Raw genomic sequence first — 19851 nt, forward strand, 5'->3', positions numbered from 1 at the left:
ACAACCTGCTTGATAGCTACTGATGAATCCATGATCATTGAGCATGAATATGAAAAAGAACTTTTTTTTTTCCAAATAATCATTTCTTCTTTAATTTTAAATTAGCTCATTCTGTTTCGGCTGTAACCCATCATGTAGATCAGACCTCAGACCTTGAGGCAGCACTGTGTTACTATGCCGCCTTTTGATAGAAAAGGGAATTGCGTCCCTGTGGGTTCTGCTGGATCTTAATGGTACACATATCACCAGTCATGTTACAGTGGTGCCCCGCAAGACAAATGCCTCGCAAGACGAAAAATTCGCTAGACGAAAGGGTTTTCCATTTTTCGAGGCGCAAGACGAATTTCCCTATGGGCTTGCTTCGCAAGACGAAAACGTCTTGTGAGTTTTTTCCCTTTTTTCCCTTTTTCTAAGCTGCTAATAGCCGCTAAGCCGCTAATAGCGCTAAGCCGCTAATGGCCGTGCTTCGCAAAACGAAAAAACCGCTAGACGAAGAGACTCGCGGAACGAATTATTTTAGTTTTGCGAGGCACCACTGTATCTGTCTGGATCCCCTAAATGGGCAGGAGTTGAATGGAATGCCAGATAGTGCCAGGAGACTCATGCTTGATGCTGTGGCCTTTGTCTTATGATATCCCACAGTGTTGCATTTTATCTTCCATGCTGTTTACATCTATATGCAACCACATGGACGGGTTGTCTAGAAATTTGGAGTTTGGTATCATCATTAAACTACTGCTACTCAACTCTCCTTCCCATCACAGCTTGGGGAGGTCATAGAGATTATGAATTAACGTTTGACAGAAGGAAAGAAGGGCCACACTCCAAGGCAGTTGACTCACCAGCCATTATCCACCTCCCATTCAATCAACACTCATTGTTCACTCCCCATTCCCAGGGGGCTAACTGAATTTGAGCCACACCTCCTGACCTCATTGGCTACTACAGTAGCCAGGAGGAACCATCCAGGAATATAAATTTAGAGCCAGCTAGCAAGGGAAGCTCGTTCTATGAGCTAGAGGGAACCTTAGCTGATGAAGCATCTCAGCCCAAGATGACAAAAGCACCAAGGTGAGTTAAGCTGACTTGGGAGGAGAAGGTAAGTAACACCCATTTATTTATTTATTTAATCAAAACAGCACAAGGCAAGGGCACAGTAAGGTCACTCTTCTAGGATCTAAATTCTGTAAGACCCAAATGATGTAAGAATTTGCAACTCAGGAACTAACTTCTAGAGGTAGGAAATTTATAGAAAAACTAATGCTCTATCTTAGCAGGGAAACTTGGGGGCCACAGGAAATTAAACTAAAACCTTCATATTTTAAAGAAGGCGTAAAAAGTATATGTTGTTATTATACATAACACAAATCCTGCCCTTTTCGTTTTAAATAGGGCATTCTGATCTGAATTGGAACCTCCTCAGCTCCTGTCGACTCCCTGCCCCAATCAGTTCAAAAGCTGCACTGTAGTTTGTTTGTCACATCAGTCTCCATACCTAAGGACTGGAAAGTAGTCAATGTAACACCAGTTTTTCAAAAGGGGTTGAAGGGAGGTCCTGGAAATTACAAGCCAGCTAGTTTAACATCTGTCCTTGGAAAATTGGTGGAAAGTATTGTTAAATATAAAGTAACCAAGCATATAGACGTTATCTTACTGAAGCAGAGCCAACGTGGCTTTTGCAAGGCCGAGTCCTGACTCATGAACATATTAAGAGTTCTTTGAGTGTGTCAACAAGCATAGGTGATCCATTTCACATAGTATGCTTGGACTTCCAAAAAGCTTTTGACAAAGTATCTCACCAAAGACTCCTAAGTAAGCTTAGCAGTCAGTGAATAAGAGGAGAGAACTTATGGGCCAGGAATTGGTTAAATAGCAAGAAGTCTGGATAAATGGACAGTTCTCCAAATGGAGAGGCGTGGCAAGTGGAGTCTCCCAAGGATTGTATCCGGACCTGTGCTTTTTAACAATATAGAGTTAGGGGTGAGCAGTGAGGTGGCCTAGTTTGCTGATGATACTAAATTGTTCAGGGCCATTAAAACAAAAGGAGATTGTGAAGAGCTCCTTTCCAAACTGAGCGAATGGGTGGTAAAATGGCAAATGCAATTCATTGTAAACAAGTGTGAAGTGATGCATGTTATTAACGCAGCAGCAAGAAGATAATCGGAATCCCCCTTCGGAACTTGAAATATGGGTCCCCCCAACAAAAATTTACAATTCGGCTTTGTAATTCGGAATTTATGTGATGTGATATGATATGATATGATTTGATTTGATTGGTCGGTTAATAAAAATTATTTTTTTAAAAAAGAAGCGATGCATGTTGGGGCAAAAAAATCTTAATTTCACAGGTGTGCTCATGGGTTGTGATCTGGGGATGACAGACCAGGAATAAGGCCTTGGGGTCGCTGTAGATAACTAAATGCTGATGTCGACCCTGTGTGTGGCGCTGTGAAAAGGTCAAATTACATGCAAGGGATCATTAGGAAAGGAATTGATAATACAGCATAGTGCTGCTATACAGATCTATAGTGTGCCCACATCTGGAACACTCTGTATAGCTCTGGTTGTCTCTTCTAAAAAGAGAGAGTTGGGAAACATTCAGAAAATGGTGACCAAAATTATCAAGGGAATGGAACAACTCCTCTGTGAAGAAAGGTTGCAACATTTGGAAATTCTAAATTTAAAGTTTAAAGAAAAAGTGAGTAATTATACCTGGTATGGAGAAAGTGTATAAAGATGTTTTCTCCCCCTCTCAAAACATTAGAATTTGTGGACATTCAGTGAAGTTGAAGGCTGGAAGATTCAGGACAGATCAAATAAATTACTTCATGCAGCATGTAATTAAACTGTGCAACTCACTCCCTTAGTCATAGCCACCAATCTAGATGACTTTAAATGAGGATTGGACAAGGGGAGAGGGCTACTCTTGTGCTCGAATCCTGCGTGTGAGTCTCCCATAGGCGTCTGGTTGGCCACTAGGTGAACAAGATGCTGGGCTAGAAGGGCCTTGTCCTGATCCAGTAGAAGCTTGTCTTATGTTCTTAATAAACTGGATGGAGGCCAACAAATTGGCTGCATCCAGTGACAAGAGTTCTTCCTATTTTGGATCTGTTTGAACTTGCCTTGAAAAAATCAGGTTTAGTGTTGGGAGTACTTCTGGATGCCATGTATTGGCTATGGTTAGAGCTGCTTTTCTGGCTTCAGTTCTTATTGAAATATTTAGCCAAATGCAGCTGATCATTTTTTGACTGGCCAAGTAGAGAAAGCTTATTGCAGAATCATTTTGATATGTTGTTGTTGTTTAGTCGTTTAGTCGTGTCGGACTCTTCGTGACCCCAGAGCACTTCCCCTAAAAAGACCATGTGTTGTTTCATGTCTTAAAAATGGTATGCTGTGCTGTATTATGGTTGTTTTATGATTTGCACACTACAGAAATATCCATTTTATTATGTATTAATTATATTTAACACCACTGGAATATCCTGTATGTGTTAATGGTACAGCTGTTATTAGCAATCATTAATACTTCTAACCATTATTATCTGTTAACTATGTGTGACACTTTGGACATGTTGCAAAAATATGAAGTTTGAGCCTCATAAATGAGAATTTCATATCTTATTAATCTTGATCATCAAGGAAGCTATGCGGTGGCCATTAGTAGGCTTATTTTATGGTAAAGTGCTGAGAATCAGATTAAGCTGTAATGGTCTGCCTTCAGACATTTCTTTTTTTAAAAAAAGGAACAATTTAAGTGAGACTAACCTTCTTAAAAGTGTGGAATTTTTACATTCTGTAAATGGGAACAGGCAGAGGGAAAAGATCTGTCCTGGATTAGTTTCTCCTGCTGTTCCTGCCAACTGCTTTGTGTCCTGGAAAATGAGAGTCTTGAACAGGGGATCCACAGTGCTTTGCTTGACTTGAGAACCAACTTTAATTAGCGGTCAACCCTGAGCTTTCCCCTGCCCTAAGGCCACCAGAGAATTTAGGAAAGGGGAGAATTCATATAAGGGAATATCCTCCATGCTAAAGCAACCACTTCCTTGATTGCGGAAGGTATTTGAAGACTCTCAGCCCCAGCCGCCTCCTCTCCAACTCAGGATTCTACTTTGCCTGTTGCTCCCAGAATCCCTCCTTCCTCCTCTTACGGGACCTGACGAAACAGTCCTTTTCACATTATCCTGGCTACTTTCTCTCTTTTTTCTTTTTTTTAATGATATTTATTAAAGTTTTGAATAAACACATATAAACACAAAAGACAATAAAGACATAAACAAATAAACAGACAAGTCAAAAACAAGTATAAGTTCAAACCATATTTTCTAAACCTAATTTCACCGACCTCCTCACACCTCCCCCTTCTGTATTCTAATCTCATTTATCTTGTCAGCAAATCCATTCCCACATTTCCCATAGTTTTTATTAATTCTATTCTTTTTCCTTAATCCTTAATCAATGCCCCTGCAAACCACTAATTTTTAAACCCATATCTTTTTAGCCTTCATTAATTTTGTAATGTTTATTAAGATAGTCTTTAAACTTCTTCCAATCTTCTTCCACTGTCTCTTTGTCCTGATCTCGGATTCTGCCAGTCATCTCTGCCCCTGGCTACTTTCTCCACAGTGCAGAGATACCTCTACAGGAGAAGGAAGTGAGTTTGTGTCATATTGTGTTAAAAAGATATCCTCCTTGCTGCAGCAAGCTGGCAAGAGGATTTGTGGAGGCTTGATCTTGAAGGATTCTGTGCAGCATGAAAGATCAGCAAAAGGGCGCTGGGATTGACTGCTTAGGGTGGGGGCTACTGGAAGAGATTTCCTACATCTCCTTCAAAGGAAGGGGGAATGATTGCCATGTTATTATATTCCACAATGTGTGTTCTAGCTGTCACCATGTTTTTGAGGGCTTCTTGAATTCTTCTAGTGCTGTGTTTTGCACAGTGCAAGAATGCATAGATGGGGTTTTCCAGGTAGCCAACAACTAAAGCCCAGGAAGTTTGGAGTAGGCATGCAGCTGCAGTTTACCACTAAAACTTTATTCCATTGAAATATTTTCCATTAGGCTGCCTCAATAGGAGAGATGAGAAGCAGGACTCTTTCAGTCGGCTCTGCTGAAAGACCAGCTCCACCAGGCACCAGCTGGTCATTAGAAGAACTCCTGTTCTCAGACACAAAGTCTTAAAACTGGAGTTTTTCCCCTCTTTTTGCACTGCCCCTTTTCCCCTATGTGTCATGTTTTTTAGATTGTAGACCTGCAAGCAGGGACTGTCTGGTTTTAACTGATTTTATGTAAGCATTTGGCTGAAGAGTGGGGTAAAAATTCTATAAATGTATGTTACTTGTGTAGTAAACTTCTACTGACAGTTGCAAACACAGTCGCTGTTCTGAGTGTTGCTTTCACTTTCCTTGTCCCTGTTTAAGGCCATAGAAAAAAATATGCAGTTAATGTCTTGATTTCTTTTTATTATTCATGGGGTTATAATTTGACTGAATAAGAAGGGGAGGCGGTCACAGAAGGCAGCATTTTTAAAGTCAAGGCTGTTTAAAACACAAATGTTAAAACATATTAAATTATAACCTAAGTGTGCTAAGATTTGGAATGGTGTAGTAAGTACTATGTGTGTTTGAAGTTACTTGCGTGGCTAGGGCTGAATGGTATGACCCCCAGAGCAGTCGTCAGTGAAGTGTCCTGATCATTTGGGTAGCCAAATGTAGGGGCCAGTAATACACTCCCTCCCTAGCCTGCTCACTTTTGTTCATGATCGTCTGGTTTGTGTGTCTCATGTCTTGGTGTGCCTTGTAGCTAAGATTAGTGATTCATCCTGTTCTACTGAAGTTATTATGTTGGGCTCTGGTGGTTATATTTTGCAATAGCAACCGTTTGAATGTTAAAACCTTTTCAAGAAAACCAAGCATTTTCATTCTCACACCCCCTTCCCTCTAGTGATTTTTCAAATACTAAAGCCATCAGGAGAGTTGAAAGAGCTGATTTAGCCCCCAAAAGGAGGGGAGAATTCGCATACCTATTCTCAGTATTGAACTGCCATTGACATCTAAAGTCCCCACCATGCTGTTTTCCTCCACACTCCAGCAATCAGGACATCCAGCAAACCCATAAAAATCCAAACTAATAGCATGAATATTCAGTGACCTAGAATACTAATTATTGTCATGAATATTAATGTGATCGGACTTGCTTTTTCCTCTTCTGTTTCTCTCTCTCTCTTTTTTTCCACTCAGCCAGCTCTAAAGATGGGCTATAATGAGAGCATTTAAGAGAGAGAGCGCTCTCCGCCGTGACAGGGACTGGGGTAATAAGGAGAGCTTGATTAACGTGGTGCACTTGGGGGAGAGATGAGAGGCTTCACGTGGTCCTGTTGTGGGGGAGGCAATGAGGCACCGGCGGCTGTGTTGCTGCTCCCTCAGATTAATGAGGCCTAAGAGTGCATTAGGAACAGTGACAAAGGTTTGATCTAATGGGTTCAGTCATTTTTCCTTTGAGTGACAGACGCACAGAAGTAATTGGCTGTGCAGAATGGCAGCTCATTGGCAGTACTTAAGGATACATTATCCCCGTTGTGTGGCCCGCAGAGGCTGTTTATCAAAACTGCTCACACTGCAGACATGCATTTACTAGGCTGCTGTTAGATGTAATAGCTTTAAAATATAATAATAATAGTAATAAATAAATAATAATAATAATAATATAGGATCAAAATCTTTGTGTGTCTCTTTCTGAAAGTTTCTCTTCCTTTTAGTTTTAAAGAGACTCAATAGTTTAATGACAATGGTTTGCTCTAGTTTGTAGGTTATTGCCCCTTTATAGCTTGGCATTGTTCATATACAGTACTCATAAATTTTCTGTAACATGTTGCTTATTTTTTAAGTGTCTATACAAAACCAAAAATTCCTTTTATAAAGGATTTTGGAAGGAATTGCCCATTTTTTGAGAACTCTAATGATTTCTATTCTAAAACATTAATGGATATTTCATATTTTTGTGACTTGTTCATAAGGCAGTTAGAAAAAAATGCAAGAGCTATATATTTGTTCCAAGTTTAACATTCATTTATTTCAACAGTGAATACATTTATTTAAAAAAATATTGCAGAATTAGGGCAAAATATTTTCCACAAATTTGTGACATTGAAACCATGCTGGTAGTAAGCTTAGAAGTCAATACCACTTTTGTATTTAATTGCCAGATTCCTATTGAGTGCCATGATGCTTAATTTATTCATGTATGTTTTGATGGTGATGTACTTGGCATTGCTATTTTTGTACAATTAGCAAGTTCTGTTAAAATGGTTTTATCTGAATAATTTTTATTACAAACTTGCTGGCATTTCTACCTTGAAAGGAAAGATTTTCAGGGTGGTAGTGTTTGATACTGTTATCCTGTTGGGTGAAAATATTTCAGAATTCTGACATTCTCCTTTCTTTGATTTTGATCTGATTAGTTGGCTTATATGACAATGAGGTGAGGCAGCCTTGGTGCGAGGCGGAAACACATTGGGCAGAGTGTTTAAAGGTGATGGATTCTCAGATGCACATCATCAGCCAGAACATCCATTTTTAGTCTATCTACATTTAATAGGCTTTGTCAGTCACTTAAATTTAAGATAACGCTAGCTAGCCCTATTGCTGCTAAAAATATGTAGCAAGACTATATTTGTCTTATTAACTCACTCTGAGTGAGTTCTGCTGGATTCGGCTTTAATTAGGCACATGTAGTAAAGTGTCTGTCTTGACTCCAAGACAGGTCATACTTTGCTGAGGGAAAAGTAGCAAGTACAGTATCTCATGTTACCTTAGAAACATTATTGATGCGTTCTTGAAAGCATGACACATGATTCCTGAGGAGACGGCAGCCACTCATAATCTGCTACGGAATTATCATGCCAACATGAGAGGTTTTGAAGAAGACCCAAAGAAAATAAAGATTGCTAAATGACATTCCTTTTTCTCCGAAGGCTTGTAAAAGGAGCAATTGAGAATTGTGTATAGATCTCAAAACCTAGGATAAAGGAAAATGCTTGAGCATCTTATATTTAGCTGCTAAATCCATTTTATCACCTTTATTTTGTATCACATCTTTCATTATAAGCATAGGTGAACTGAATATTTGATAACAGTTGAAACCTGCAACCAAATATTGCAGTGTATCACCACCCTGTAAGAGGAGTCCTCCTGCTTAGGTCTCTGTGCAATGAGTGGAGGTTAAATCTCACAGCGGGTATCTCTCCCCCCCCCCGCCCCCCGTTCCAGATACTTACTATGAGTTGTTGCGGGCTTTAGCAGGTCAAACTTCTCTTCTATCCTACCTCCGCTTGCCTTTTTAATCTCGCTGTTAACACCTTAGCATGCTGTACATTCTGGAAGCTCACTAGTCCTGTATAAGGGTTTAAACCCCCCCCCTTTTAATTTACAAATCTGTGTACCTAGAGAAGCCCAGTATTATTTCCTTATAAACTAGTTTATGTGGGGTCATGTACACCTTTGCACCAGTCTGATATGGACACATAAACTTTTTAATTCCTTACTGCTATTCAGACTTTGCACATCAGAAGCAGGAAAGGAGAGAGAGGTGTGTGTTGGCATACCAATGATATTTTGGTTTAGTTCTCTAAACAACCTTTTGCAGGAGTTAAACAGTATGTTATGCCTCATGCTTTAAGATGGAACCTTGCACATCCTTGTAGTACAAATGCTACAGGACAGAAGAAGAGGCCGCAGTTCCCATCCTAGACAGACAATCCAGAAGCAGACTGTTCTTGATGGTGCTGGAAAACGAAGAGGTGTGCCCTCACCCTGCCCTCTCCTAGCACAGGTGATTCCTAAATGGGAGTCGGAAACCAAATTGAAATGGGTGCAGCCACATCTGCACACCTTGCCAAAACAAAAAAATGCATCGTCTGACCAGTAAATAATATTTTAGGATATAATGTGTTGTCCCATCTCCCCTGCCCCCTGAATGCACCATGTTAAAATTTTGCTCCCAATGTGGTGTCTCAACTAAACCACTGAGCCTCTTGGGCTTGCCGATCAGGAGGTCAGTAGTTTGAATCCGTGTGACGGAGTGAGCTCCCATTGCTCTGTTTTAGCTTCTGCCAACCTAGCAGCTTGAAAGCATGCCAGTGCAAGTAGATAAATAGGTACTGCTGTGGTGGGGAACTAAACAGCGTTTTCATGCATTCTGGCACTCATCACAGTGTCCCGTTGCGTCACATGCTGGCCACATGACCCGGAAAACTGTCTGCGGACAAATTATGGCTCCCTTGGCCTGAAGCGAGATGAGCACCGCACCCCATAGACTCCTTTGACTGGACTTAACTGTCCAGGGGCATTTACCTTTACCTTATATTCGAGATCCGGACAGACAACAGACTCTGAGAACTCAGCATTATTATTCTATGGGGCATAGAGGAAGCAGTCTCTCTGATATTTGGAATAGCACTGCTGCACAGATTCAAGTATTTGTTTTGTCATCAGCCTGTTGTAGACACTTCTATGAGCTGCAGCCTATGATTGGACCATATCCATTCAGTCTCTCTCCACTTGTGCTTAGGCTGTCGCCCAATGTATTGCTTGTACTGCATAACTTTCTCTAAGTCAGCACAATATAGGGTTACCCACAGTCTTGAACTACTTTAACTGTTTCAGTAGACCCTTTTGCTCTATTTTTAAGATAAAATAAGAAAATAAGTGTTATAACCATAAATTAGATTAGAAAATAAATCTATGCAAATGATATATTTAACTAGCAGCCATACCGAGTTTTATAAAAACATACCAATCTTATTATCAGATAAAATTGTATGAGAGTGACAAAACAGGTTGAATAGATTAATTTGTGCCGCTAAAATTATAAAGTTGATCTTGAAACTTCACATGATTTAAAGAGTAATAGAAGTTGTTCCCAGAAGTTGTGCTAAACTTGGTGAAAGATGGGTTGATGGAACAAGAAAGACTTAAGAACAAGCTTCCTGCAATTTTCCTTCCTATTCACTTGTGTGGATGAAGAGAAGGCAAACTGTTCTCCAGGCAGCATCTGAGTCCTGGCTTGTTTTGAAATCATTCCTGGTTTGCACGTAACTGGAAGAAGCTATGGCTAACACCAGCTTCCTGTTTTGTTTTCCTGCTTCTACAAAAGGAGGAATAAAGCAGGACCTAAGGGACTACAGTGGTGCCTCGCAAGACCAAATTAATTCGTTCCGCGAGTTGCTTCGTCTTGCGATTTTTTCGTCTTGCGGAGCGCGGATTCCCTGGGTATTAACGGTTTTACGAAAAAGGAAGCAAACCCGCAAGACGTTTTCGTCTTGCGGAGCAAGCCCATAGGGAAATTTGTCTTGCGAAGCACCTCGGAAAACGGAAAACCCTTTCGTCTAGCGAGTTTTTCGTCTTGCGAGGCATTCGTCTTGCAGGGCACCACTGTACTGTATAATCTGGCATGTCAAGGCAGGATTTGTTTGTGCAAACATGGCCAGTATTGCTAAAATATCAAACCATGTTTTCTTCAGTTAATGAAATATGGGAACCTACTGTCCTTCATGAAAAATTATTTGTCCATCTTAATGATTACTCTGGCTTCCTAAATTCAGATCTATACTCTATTTGTGTTTTCTGCTTAGATTTTTATGTTCTGTTTCATCTTATGCCTTTATGTTTCTTAACTTTTATATTTCATTTTATACACAAATTCTTCCTCTTCAGGAGGTTTTTTTTCCTCTTTATAGAGCCTACACTTCTGAAATAAGATTTGCAATTGCTTCTGGAGCACCCTAGACATATGGAGCCACTCTGTGTTTTTCCTTTATTAAAGGAATTGTGAATCTATTTTGAATATTAAAGACATGTAGACTCTATAAAGAAAAGAAGAAAAAAAACTCCTGAAGAATAATAACTTAGAGTTTCACTCTGAGGAGTTGAAACCCAGAGCTAGTCTGTACATTTTTAAAGATCTTGGGGTCTTAGTAGACCACAAGCTTAACATGAGTCATAAGTGTGATGTAGCAGCAAAAAAAGGCTAATGCTATTCTAGGCTGCATCAACAGAGGTATAGTGTCCAGATCAAGGGAATTCATAGTCCCACTCTATTTTGCCTTGGTCAGACCACACCTGGAGGACTGTGTGCAGTTCTGGGCACCACAATTTATGGAGGATGTTGACAAACTGGAGTGTGAGCAGAGGAGGGCAACCAAGAGGATCAAGGGTCTAGAAACCAAGCCTTACAAGGAATGGTTGAAGGAGCTGGGTATATTTAGCCTGGAAAAGAGAAAACCGAGAGGAGATATGCTAGCCATCTTCAAATATCTAATGGGATGTTACATGGAAGATGGAGCAAGCTTGTTTTCTCCTGCTCCAGAGGCTAGGATCCAAACCAATGGCTTCATGCTACAAGAAAGGAGATTCTGACTCAACATCTTCCTGATGGTGAATCTGTTTGATAGTGGAATGGACTCCTTTGGGAAGTGGTGGACCCTCCTTCCTTGGAGGTTTCTAAGCAGAGGGTGGACGACCATCTGTCATGCATGCTTTAGTTGAGAATCCTGCTTTGCTGGGGGTTGATCTAGATGACGCTTGGAATCCTTACAGCTCTACAAATCTATGAAAACTTATTGGCCAGCTGTCAAGTGGCAGGACCACCCAGAAAAATAAATTGCTAATAAAACATATTAGAAAGGACTTGCAAGGGTGGGGGTGGGTTGGTGTATCCCTATGTTGACTGGAGAATTAGCCTATATAAATAACACCAAAAACTTCTGAATAGGATACAACTCTTGAATATTACTTTCCATATATTCCTTCCCATATATTGAATAAGTAGTAACACTGACCCAAAAATATAGCAATGTACCTCCAAAATATGCACTAGGACGTTAAGAGGGGGCAGGATCCATTGATTTAAATGGGAGGAATTGAGTTACATGCCCTTGTGTTGATTTGAATGGGACTTAATCTTCCTTAATTTGGGCCAGATCATGCTCATTTTGTTTTGCTCTAGGTCACGCAACTGGCTTCTGGCCCTCCAGGTACTGTGGGACTACAGCTCCATCGTCCCTGCAAGGACAGATGTGAGATAGAACCCAACAAACTGTAGAGAGAGCCACAGGTTAGGCAACCCTGTTCTAGACAAAACTACACATTGCATACAGTTGTGTGTCCCTGTCCTTTTATGCGTGGTTGTTTTAAAAGAAAAACAGCCATGGAAGGCTGCAGTCTTGATTGGAGCATTAATTATTGGCAGAGGCTGCTTCGCCATTCCCTCTCAGGTCATTTTGCTGCTTAAAATCTCCCTCTTCCTTCTCCCCACAGGGGAAGGCATATCTGCCCCCCTCCAGTCCCCCCATACCTGCTTCAATACATTTGCAAGCAGAATGAGACTCTGCTGCTCCAGTGTAATCTGTAGTTCAGCTGTGAGGGCTGCATACTACAAAGGAAAGATCAGAAAAACTGCGGTAGGTTTTGTAAACTGCCCTAAAACCATTGCTGAATGGTTGTATATAACTTTTATACACAAAGTACAGTGATACCTTGGTTCTTGGACGTAATCCGTTCCGGAAGTCTGTTCGACTTCTGAAACGTTCAAAAACCAAGGCACGGCTTCCAATTGGCGCAGGCATCCCGGAAACAATAGCTGACAACCGGATTGGACATTCGGCTTCCAAAAAGCGTTCAAAAACCGGAACACTTACTTCCAAGTCTTGGAGTTCAGGAGCCGAAATGTTCGAGTACCAAGGCATTCGAGAACCAAGGTTCCACTGTAATTTACACCATCTGTTGTTTGCCCTTCCTTAATTAATAAAATATAAGTTCTGCTCCTAATATGTATCTTATACATGATAATTTATTTGCTGTCAAAAATATGGTGTTCGTACTCTTTATACCAGGAATTAAGTTATCTTGGATTGTAATGTTGATGTCAGCCATTGTTTCTTACCATTGTAGAAGAATGTTTTGGATAATTTTTCCCCATAGTAAAATATTTTAGAATATCAGTTGAGTATTTTAAATGTAATAAAGGTTCCTGTAACTGAAGGGTTTTTTTCCTTTGTGATGTTACAGAAGATGAAAAACATTGTTCTTCAATAGAAAACCAGCATCATCCTTGCTCATTTGAGCCCATTTTTGGCAACATACTGGTAGTCATTCATATATAAATGCAATAGTCACTTTGAAATGCAAATAGTTAAAGAAAAATAGCATATGTTAGAGGTAAGTACATTTTCAAATCAGCTCCTACATTTTACAGATGCGAATACAGCTAAAATTATTCTTTGGAAAGAATCTGGAGCTTTTGACACACTGAAGCTTGAACTAATCAAGGTTTCTCAGTAAGCATATACACATATCCATATCAAGGAACCAGTGCTGAGAATACATGGATTAGCATAGTAATTTAACTGCCCCCTGCTAATCAACTAAAGCAGCCAGATGATGCGTATATGATACATTTGTAGAGGCAGTCTTTCAGAACTCTGAATAAACCAGGTAGTTGACCATGTATTTTATGTTAATTCTAATAAACTGAAAGTGAGGCAGATGCTGAAGTGCTGCTAGCCCTTGCATGTAAGATTTTGACGTTAAAGCTTTACAAGAACCTCTTCACAATAAGATCTCTCTCATGAGATGCAGAATCCTAATAAGTGACTGAATTCATGCTCTGGCTGGCCAATCTGTTATGTTCTTGGACATTTTTCAGTATCGTGTTGCATGAGCATTGCATAAATATGTTAAATATGGTCATGTTAAAAAATCCTTCTTGAAGTTGAGAGTGGGACCTTGCTTCCTGGAGAACTACTTTGCAGGAGCATTGTGATGAATATGTGATAGAAGCAGCAGTTAACACATTACAGTGCTGTGATTATAATAGCATAGCTGGTATTTTTGATTGAGTCAAAATGTTTAAAATATAAATTTGGGAGCTTTACATAGTAGTAACAGGAATAAGGTTTGTCCTATGCAGGGCAAGCCATATTGGGAATTCTGTAATTTTAATGTGAGACGTTAACTCGTGTGTGTGTGTGTGTGTTTGTGTGTTTGTGGGGGGGGGGTGAGAGAGAGAGAGAGAGGAGTGAGTGGCCTGAGTTCAGTGGAGTTCCTTTTTTCATCTGCTCCCTTGCAAGCTGCCATAGCCACTGTTAATTTAGCTTTACCCTTCTTTTTCTGTACCAACATACAGAAATCACAAGATTATATAGGCTTCGTTCACATCTCGTGCTAAGGCATAACTTGGCTTAGCAGCCCCCTCTCTGTTCCCTTTTGCTGCCTCATTGAGCTAAGCATGTTTAGCTTTAGCTTTGCAGTTGTCTGAATATGGGCTCGTGGTTAAAAACTCTCCAGACTAATCTCGAACTAGTAGCTTGATTGTAGCTCATGGAAATAGCTTGACCGCCCACGACAGCAGCCAGAAATATGTTAGCTCAGAATTGGAAAACAGACATAATACCGAATATAATAGACTGGCAGGTTAAAATGATGGACTACGCAGAACTGGCCAGACTATCAGGAAAATTAAGAGATCAGGACGAGCAGAAGTTTCAAGAAAATTGGAGTAAATATTTGATGTATATAAGAAACAACTGTAAATCTTTGAAGACACTGGTAGGGTTGGAATAACTCTTACAGCGTGTAGTTGCTAATATGATATACAGTGGTGCCTCGCAAGACGAAATTAATCCGTTCCGCGAGTCTCTTCGTCTAGCGGTTTTTTTGTCTTGCGAAGCAAGCCCATTGACGGCTTAGCGGATTAGCGCTATTAGCGGCTTTTAGCAGCTTATCGGCTTAGCAGATAAGCGGCTTAGCGGATTAGAAAAAGGGGGGGAGGGGAAAAAAAACCCCGCAGGAACTCGGAAGACATTTTCGTCTTGCGAAGCAAGCCCATAGGAAATTCGTTTTGCGAAGCACCTCCAAAACGGAAAACCCTTTCGTCTAGCGGGTTTTCCGTCTTGCGAGGCGTTCGTCTTGCGGGGCACCACTGTGTAAAGTACGCGACATTAGAATTTTATTTGATACTTACCAAAGAAATGGAGGGAACTCAGAAGCATGATAGAGCCTAAGTTAAATATGTAACCTATATATGTGTAATTTATGAATGTATGCATGTTTACTGAAAATCAATAAAAATTTAATTTGCAAAAAAAAAAAAAAGGGGGGGAAATAGCTTGACCGCAAGTGTTGGTTCATCCAACCCAGCTATGCAGCATGGCAGCAAAATGGGCTGGGGAGGAGCAAAGCATCTGTGAGCCATTCTCTGGAAACCTCCATGTTCATTCTAAGCTATCATTTGACTTAGTGGAACATGGGAACCAGGCCATGTCCTACTTCCATTCAGTTTATTTTATTTCTATACTGCTTAATATTATAAAAATATCTCTAAGGAAACCGAAACAACAACGGACAGCAAAAATACACAGTTACATATTAAAATGTTATATTAATTCAGAATTACTAATATATTGTCTTCCCTTGAAGGTTCTCTAGCTGGTTCCTCCCACCGTTCCTCTGCATCCAACCAGTCCATGACACATATATAAATCAATATCACTTCATTATCCTTCTGACACTCCCTCTCACCCAAGGTTCAAACAGACTCTCAGCTCACCCACAAAAGTGTCACAATGAGAAGAGTTGTTCACTGTTATCACTAATCACTCGTCTACCACTGCTGTTCTCCTGTCTTCAAAATTTCTTACAACAACCCAATCTTCGATGAAGACAAAGAAGAGTAAATTGCCTAATTCTAACTCTCTGCAGTAGCATGACTTGGATAACTCTATCTAATAAAATAATGACTTCAAACATTTCAAGTGAATTATACAATCACTTAGCATGTATTTATTATTTAAAAACAACTTTGAGACTGACATTTGAGGCTTCCAGATTTATCATTATGCCTTCTCTCATAAACTCTGTTTGGTTTGGAGTTTTCATCATAGCCAAATGCAGGTTCATACTTTTAATTCCCAACTTGATTTAAAACAAAGGGAATATACAGAGAGATTTTACTAGCGGGGCCGTGTGTGACTCTCTCTGTAAGGGGGACTTTGGAAGATACCTAATAATGACAACATCAGTCAGCAGTATGTCAAAGATGATTGTTTCTTTGTTCCCACTTTGTTATCCTGAATGTAAAATTTGTTTTTCACTTTCAGTAACTTTCAATTCTTTTGCTTCTAGGAAATGTGACTACTAGTACTTCTGTGTCTCAGATGGCAAGCGGCATCAGTCTGGTTTCCTTCAACAGTCGCCCTGATGGTATGCACCAGCGTTCCTATTCAGTCTCCAGTGCCGACCAGTGGAGTGAGGTGGCAGTTGCTGCAAACTCAGGCATTAGTAGTGGTAAGACAGTGGGAGAATTTTTTATTTTAACAGTTTTATATAGATTCATAAAATAAGAATCATGGTAAAACATGTTATTCAGAATGAGTTTGATGACAAGGATCTTTGCACCAGCAGTGCAAACTTTGGCCCATGGCCTAATTAGACTTGCCAAGTCTCTTTGTTATTCCCAAACCAAACCCATCTTCTATCACAACAGGCATGCGACAAAGGAAAACCACAAAGCCAAACCAACAAGGATGCTGGTCGATTTCAGCACTTTTTGAATTGCATTTGGAAACTGAGCACACTTAGAGCACACTTCCATTTTTTCCTTTGCAGCCACAGCTTGAATTCGGCCTGTGGCTCCAGCTGCAAAGGAAGAATTTTCCTGAGCCAGAGCTGCAAATAGTCTTCCTTTGCCGCCAGAACTTGAATTATAGCTGGGGCTGCAAAGGAAGAAAGGTGCACTTGATTCTTCCTTTGCATGGTACGGGGTCAAAGTTTAATCACCTGATGTTGTGTGATGTCAGGTGATTGACAGATGACTGGCCCCGTAGCCAGATTAAGTTTTTCCCCACTCCTGCTTTACACTCTATTAGTCTACGGAAACACAGCCAATTTACCCACTTCTCTGCCCTATGGAAGAGGGGTGGGATTTTTCTTTAAAGGTGCCATGCACATACTGCCAAGAGAGTTGTACCACAGGGCCTATTTATGCACATTAGTGGCTTGGGAGAGCTGGGGGGGGGTCACATCTGGCAACCAATGTACCCTTTGAGTTTCAGATAGTACATAGGTAGACAAGTCTAAAAAGCCTGGGACACAAATTTGCACAGCTCTAGTGGCTATGGGGGCTCATTTACCAAAGTAATGTATTTAGTGTATGCAGTCGTACAGTGGTGCCCCGCAAGACGAACGCCTCGCAAGACGGAAAACCCGCTAGACGAAAGGGTTTTCCGTTTTGGAGGCGCTTCGCAAGATGAATTTCCCTATGGGCTTGCTTCACAAGACGAAAATGTCTTGCGAGTTCCTGCGGGGTTTCTTCCCTCCCCCCCTTTTCCTAAGCCCTAAGCCGCTTATCAGCTGATCCGCTAAAAGCCGCTAAACCGCTAATAGCGCTAATCCGCTAAGCTGTCAATGGGCTTGCTTCGCAAGACGAAAAAACCGCTATACGAAGAGCCTCACGGAACGGATTATTTTCGTCTTGCGAGGCACCACTGTACCTCGGTAGTGAAACAGCTTAGTTCTCGAACGTTTTAGCTCCCGAACAACGCAAACCAGGATGTGACTGTTCCAGCTTGCGAACTATTTTTGGAAGCCGAACATCCGATGGGGCTTCCAATTGGCTGCAGAAGCTGTGCTTTGGTTTTCAAACATTTTGGAAGTCGGACGGACTTCCGGAATGGATTCCATTCAACTTCTAAGGTATGACTGTACAGTGGTACCTCTGGTTAAGAACTTAATTTGTTCTGGAGGTCCATTCTTAACCTGAAACTGTTCTTAACCTGAGGTACCACTTTAGCTAATGGGGCCTCCTGCTGCCGCTGTGCTGCCACCGCACAATTTCTGTTCTCATCCTGAAGCAAAGTTCTTAACCCAAGGTACTATTTCTGGGTTAGCAGAGTCTGTAACCTGAAGCGTATGTAACCCGAGGTACCACTGTACTTGATTCTGGCCAAACGAAGCCTCCTATCTAGCCACTAGAGCACCGTGGAAATTTGTGTCCTGGGCTTTTTAGACTTGTCTACTCTTGTACTATGGGTGGTGCTGTGGGTTAAACCACAGAGCCTAGGGCTTGCCGATCAGTACTTGGGCTAAGTGCTAGCGGGATCCGTGCACTTCCAGGAGGCTGGCGGCTTTTCAGGTGCCCCCAGTCCAGGGCAAGGGCGGCAAGCAGAGCCTGCCCCAAGGCCTGCGGCAGCACCCACCCTCTGGGCTTCCAGCCCTGGATGAACCTGGGCTTCCCACTCTCTTGGCTTCTGGGGCCTCTGCCCAGACCCCGTTGTGACTGTGGGGCGGGCCCTCTCTTGCCACCCCTCCCCTCCCCAGATTCCAGGTGGGAGGAGCCAGACGGGGAATTCTGCTGGGGCACACACACTTGCTCTCTTTCCTTGCTACCCCACTTCAGATTCTTCTGCTGCTGGGCCTGATCAAGCAGCCCTCGAAATCCCCGGTCTTCTGGTCTCACATCCTCCACTTTGGGGTTGTTGTGTTCTCCTCATTGTTGTTCTTGTCTTTCAAATTGGAGCCCGTTTTCCATTTTTGGAGGGCGTGTCCCCCACACTGTGGCAGAATTTCTGGGTGAATGATGATGTCTCTGTATTTAGGGTATTATTTTTTTTTTTCTAAACAGAAACAAAAAAAAAAAAATTCTAGTTTATTTCCCTTAACATTTTAGTACTTAGAGAAACCTCTCTTTTTTTCAGTATTCCAAAATAAAGCTCTCATTCAGTAATTTATTCGTTATCTTATGAAACTGTCTGGAAAGAGATTTTATAAAAGAAAAAAAAAAAACCAAAAAACCCAGAAGGTCGGCAGTTCAAATCCCCACAACGGGGTGAGCTCCCGTTGCTCGGTCCCTGTTCCTGCTAACCTAGCAGTTCGAAAGCACGTCAAAGTGCCAGTAGATAAATAGGTACCACTCCGTCGGGAAGGTAAACGGCATTTCCTTTTTTTTTTTTTTTTGCATTTTGAAGAAAACTTTATTAAATTCAGTTATATATACAATGTATTCGAAGTTTATCCTTTCTTATACAGTTTGAACTTCCTTCAGCGGTATTGACATTCATTCGCATTTAAATCTTCATATCACATTTCCTCTTTTATATTGCCATTCGTACCTCCTTTAAATATTATTTCAGCTTAAACAATACTTGTTGACCCTTCACACAGCCTCTTTGAACCCCACTAACGTTGTATTTACTGAACATTTATTTTCCAGGTAACTTACAAATTTTCCCCAATCTTCAATAAACGTCTGATCTTTTAAATATCTTATTTTCCCTGTTAATTTATCTAACTCGGCATATTCTGTTAGTTTTGTTCTCCATTCTGCCACCGTTGGGATTTCTTCCTGTTTCCATCTCTGAGCTATCACAATTCTAGCTGCCGTAACCGCATATTGGAAGAGTTTATAATCCTTTTTCCTAATGTCCTTTCCAATGATGCAAAGTAAGAAGGCCTCTGGTTTTTTCACAAAGGTGTAACCTAACATCTTTTTTAATTCATTATATATTTCTTCCCAGAAATTTTTAACCTTTTTACACTCCCACCATTGATGGTAGAAGGTCCCCTCCTTTTGTTTGCATTTCCAGCATTTGTTATCTACTTTAAACATCTTGCCCAATTTCACGGGTGTAATATACCACCTGTATTGCATCTTCATCACATTTTCCTTAAGTAACATACAGGCCGTAAATTTTATATTTACTTTCCAGAGCCTTTCCCAGTCTTCCATTAATATATTATGCCCGAGATCTCTTGCCCATTCCACCATCACTGACTTCACCTCCTCATCCTTCGTATGCCACTC

At 40.9% G+C, this 19851-nt stretch overlaps 1 protein-coding gene and 1 long non-coding RNA gene across 8 annotated transcripts in view; one reads left to right on the forward strand and one right to left on the reverse strand.

The window, feature by feature from the left end:
- The window catches only part of LOC309335598, a 248011-nt gene that overhangs the window by 196766 nt on the left and 31394 nt on the right, over positions 1-19851 (reverse strand). The window lies entirely within an intron of this gene.
- AGAP1 (ArfGAP with GTPase domain, ankyrin repeat and PH domain 1) overlaps positions 1-19851 on the forward strand; it is a 335918-nt gene that overhangs the window by 194919 nt on the left and 121148 nt on the right. For all 7 annotated transcript variants that reach the window (XM_081863021.1, XM_081863022.1, XM_081863025.1 and 4 more), the window contains one exon: positions 16176-16337. In XM_081863021.1, coding sequence (XP_081719147.1) covers positions 16176-16337 — 162 coding nt within the window. The remainder of the gene's footprint in view (positions 1-16175; positions 16338-19851) is intronic.

Source organism: Podarcis erhardii (assembly GCF_964252035.2).
Source record: "Podarcis erhardii genome assembly, chromosome: 1".
Taxonomy (NCBI): Eukaryota; Metazoa; Chordata; class Lepidosauria; order Squamata; family Lacertidae; genus Podarcis; species Podarcis erhardii.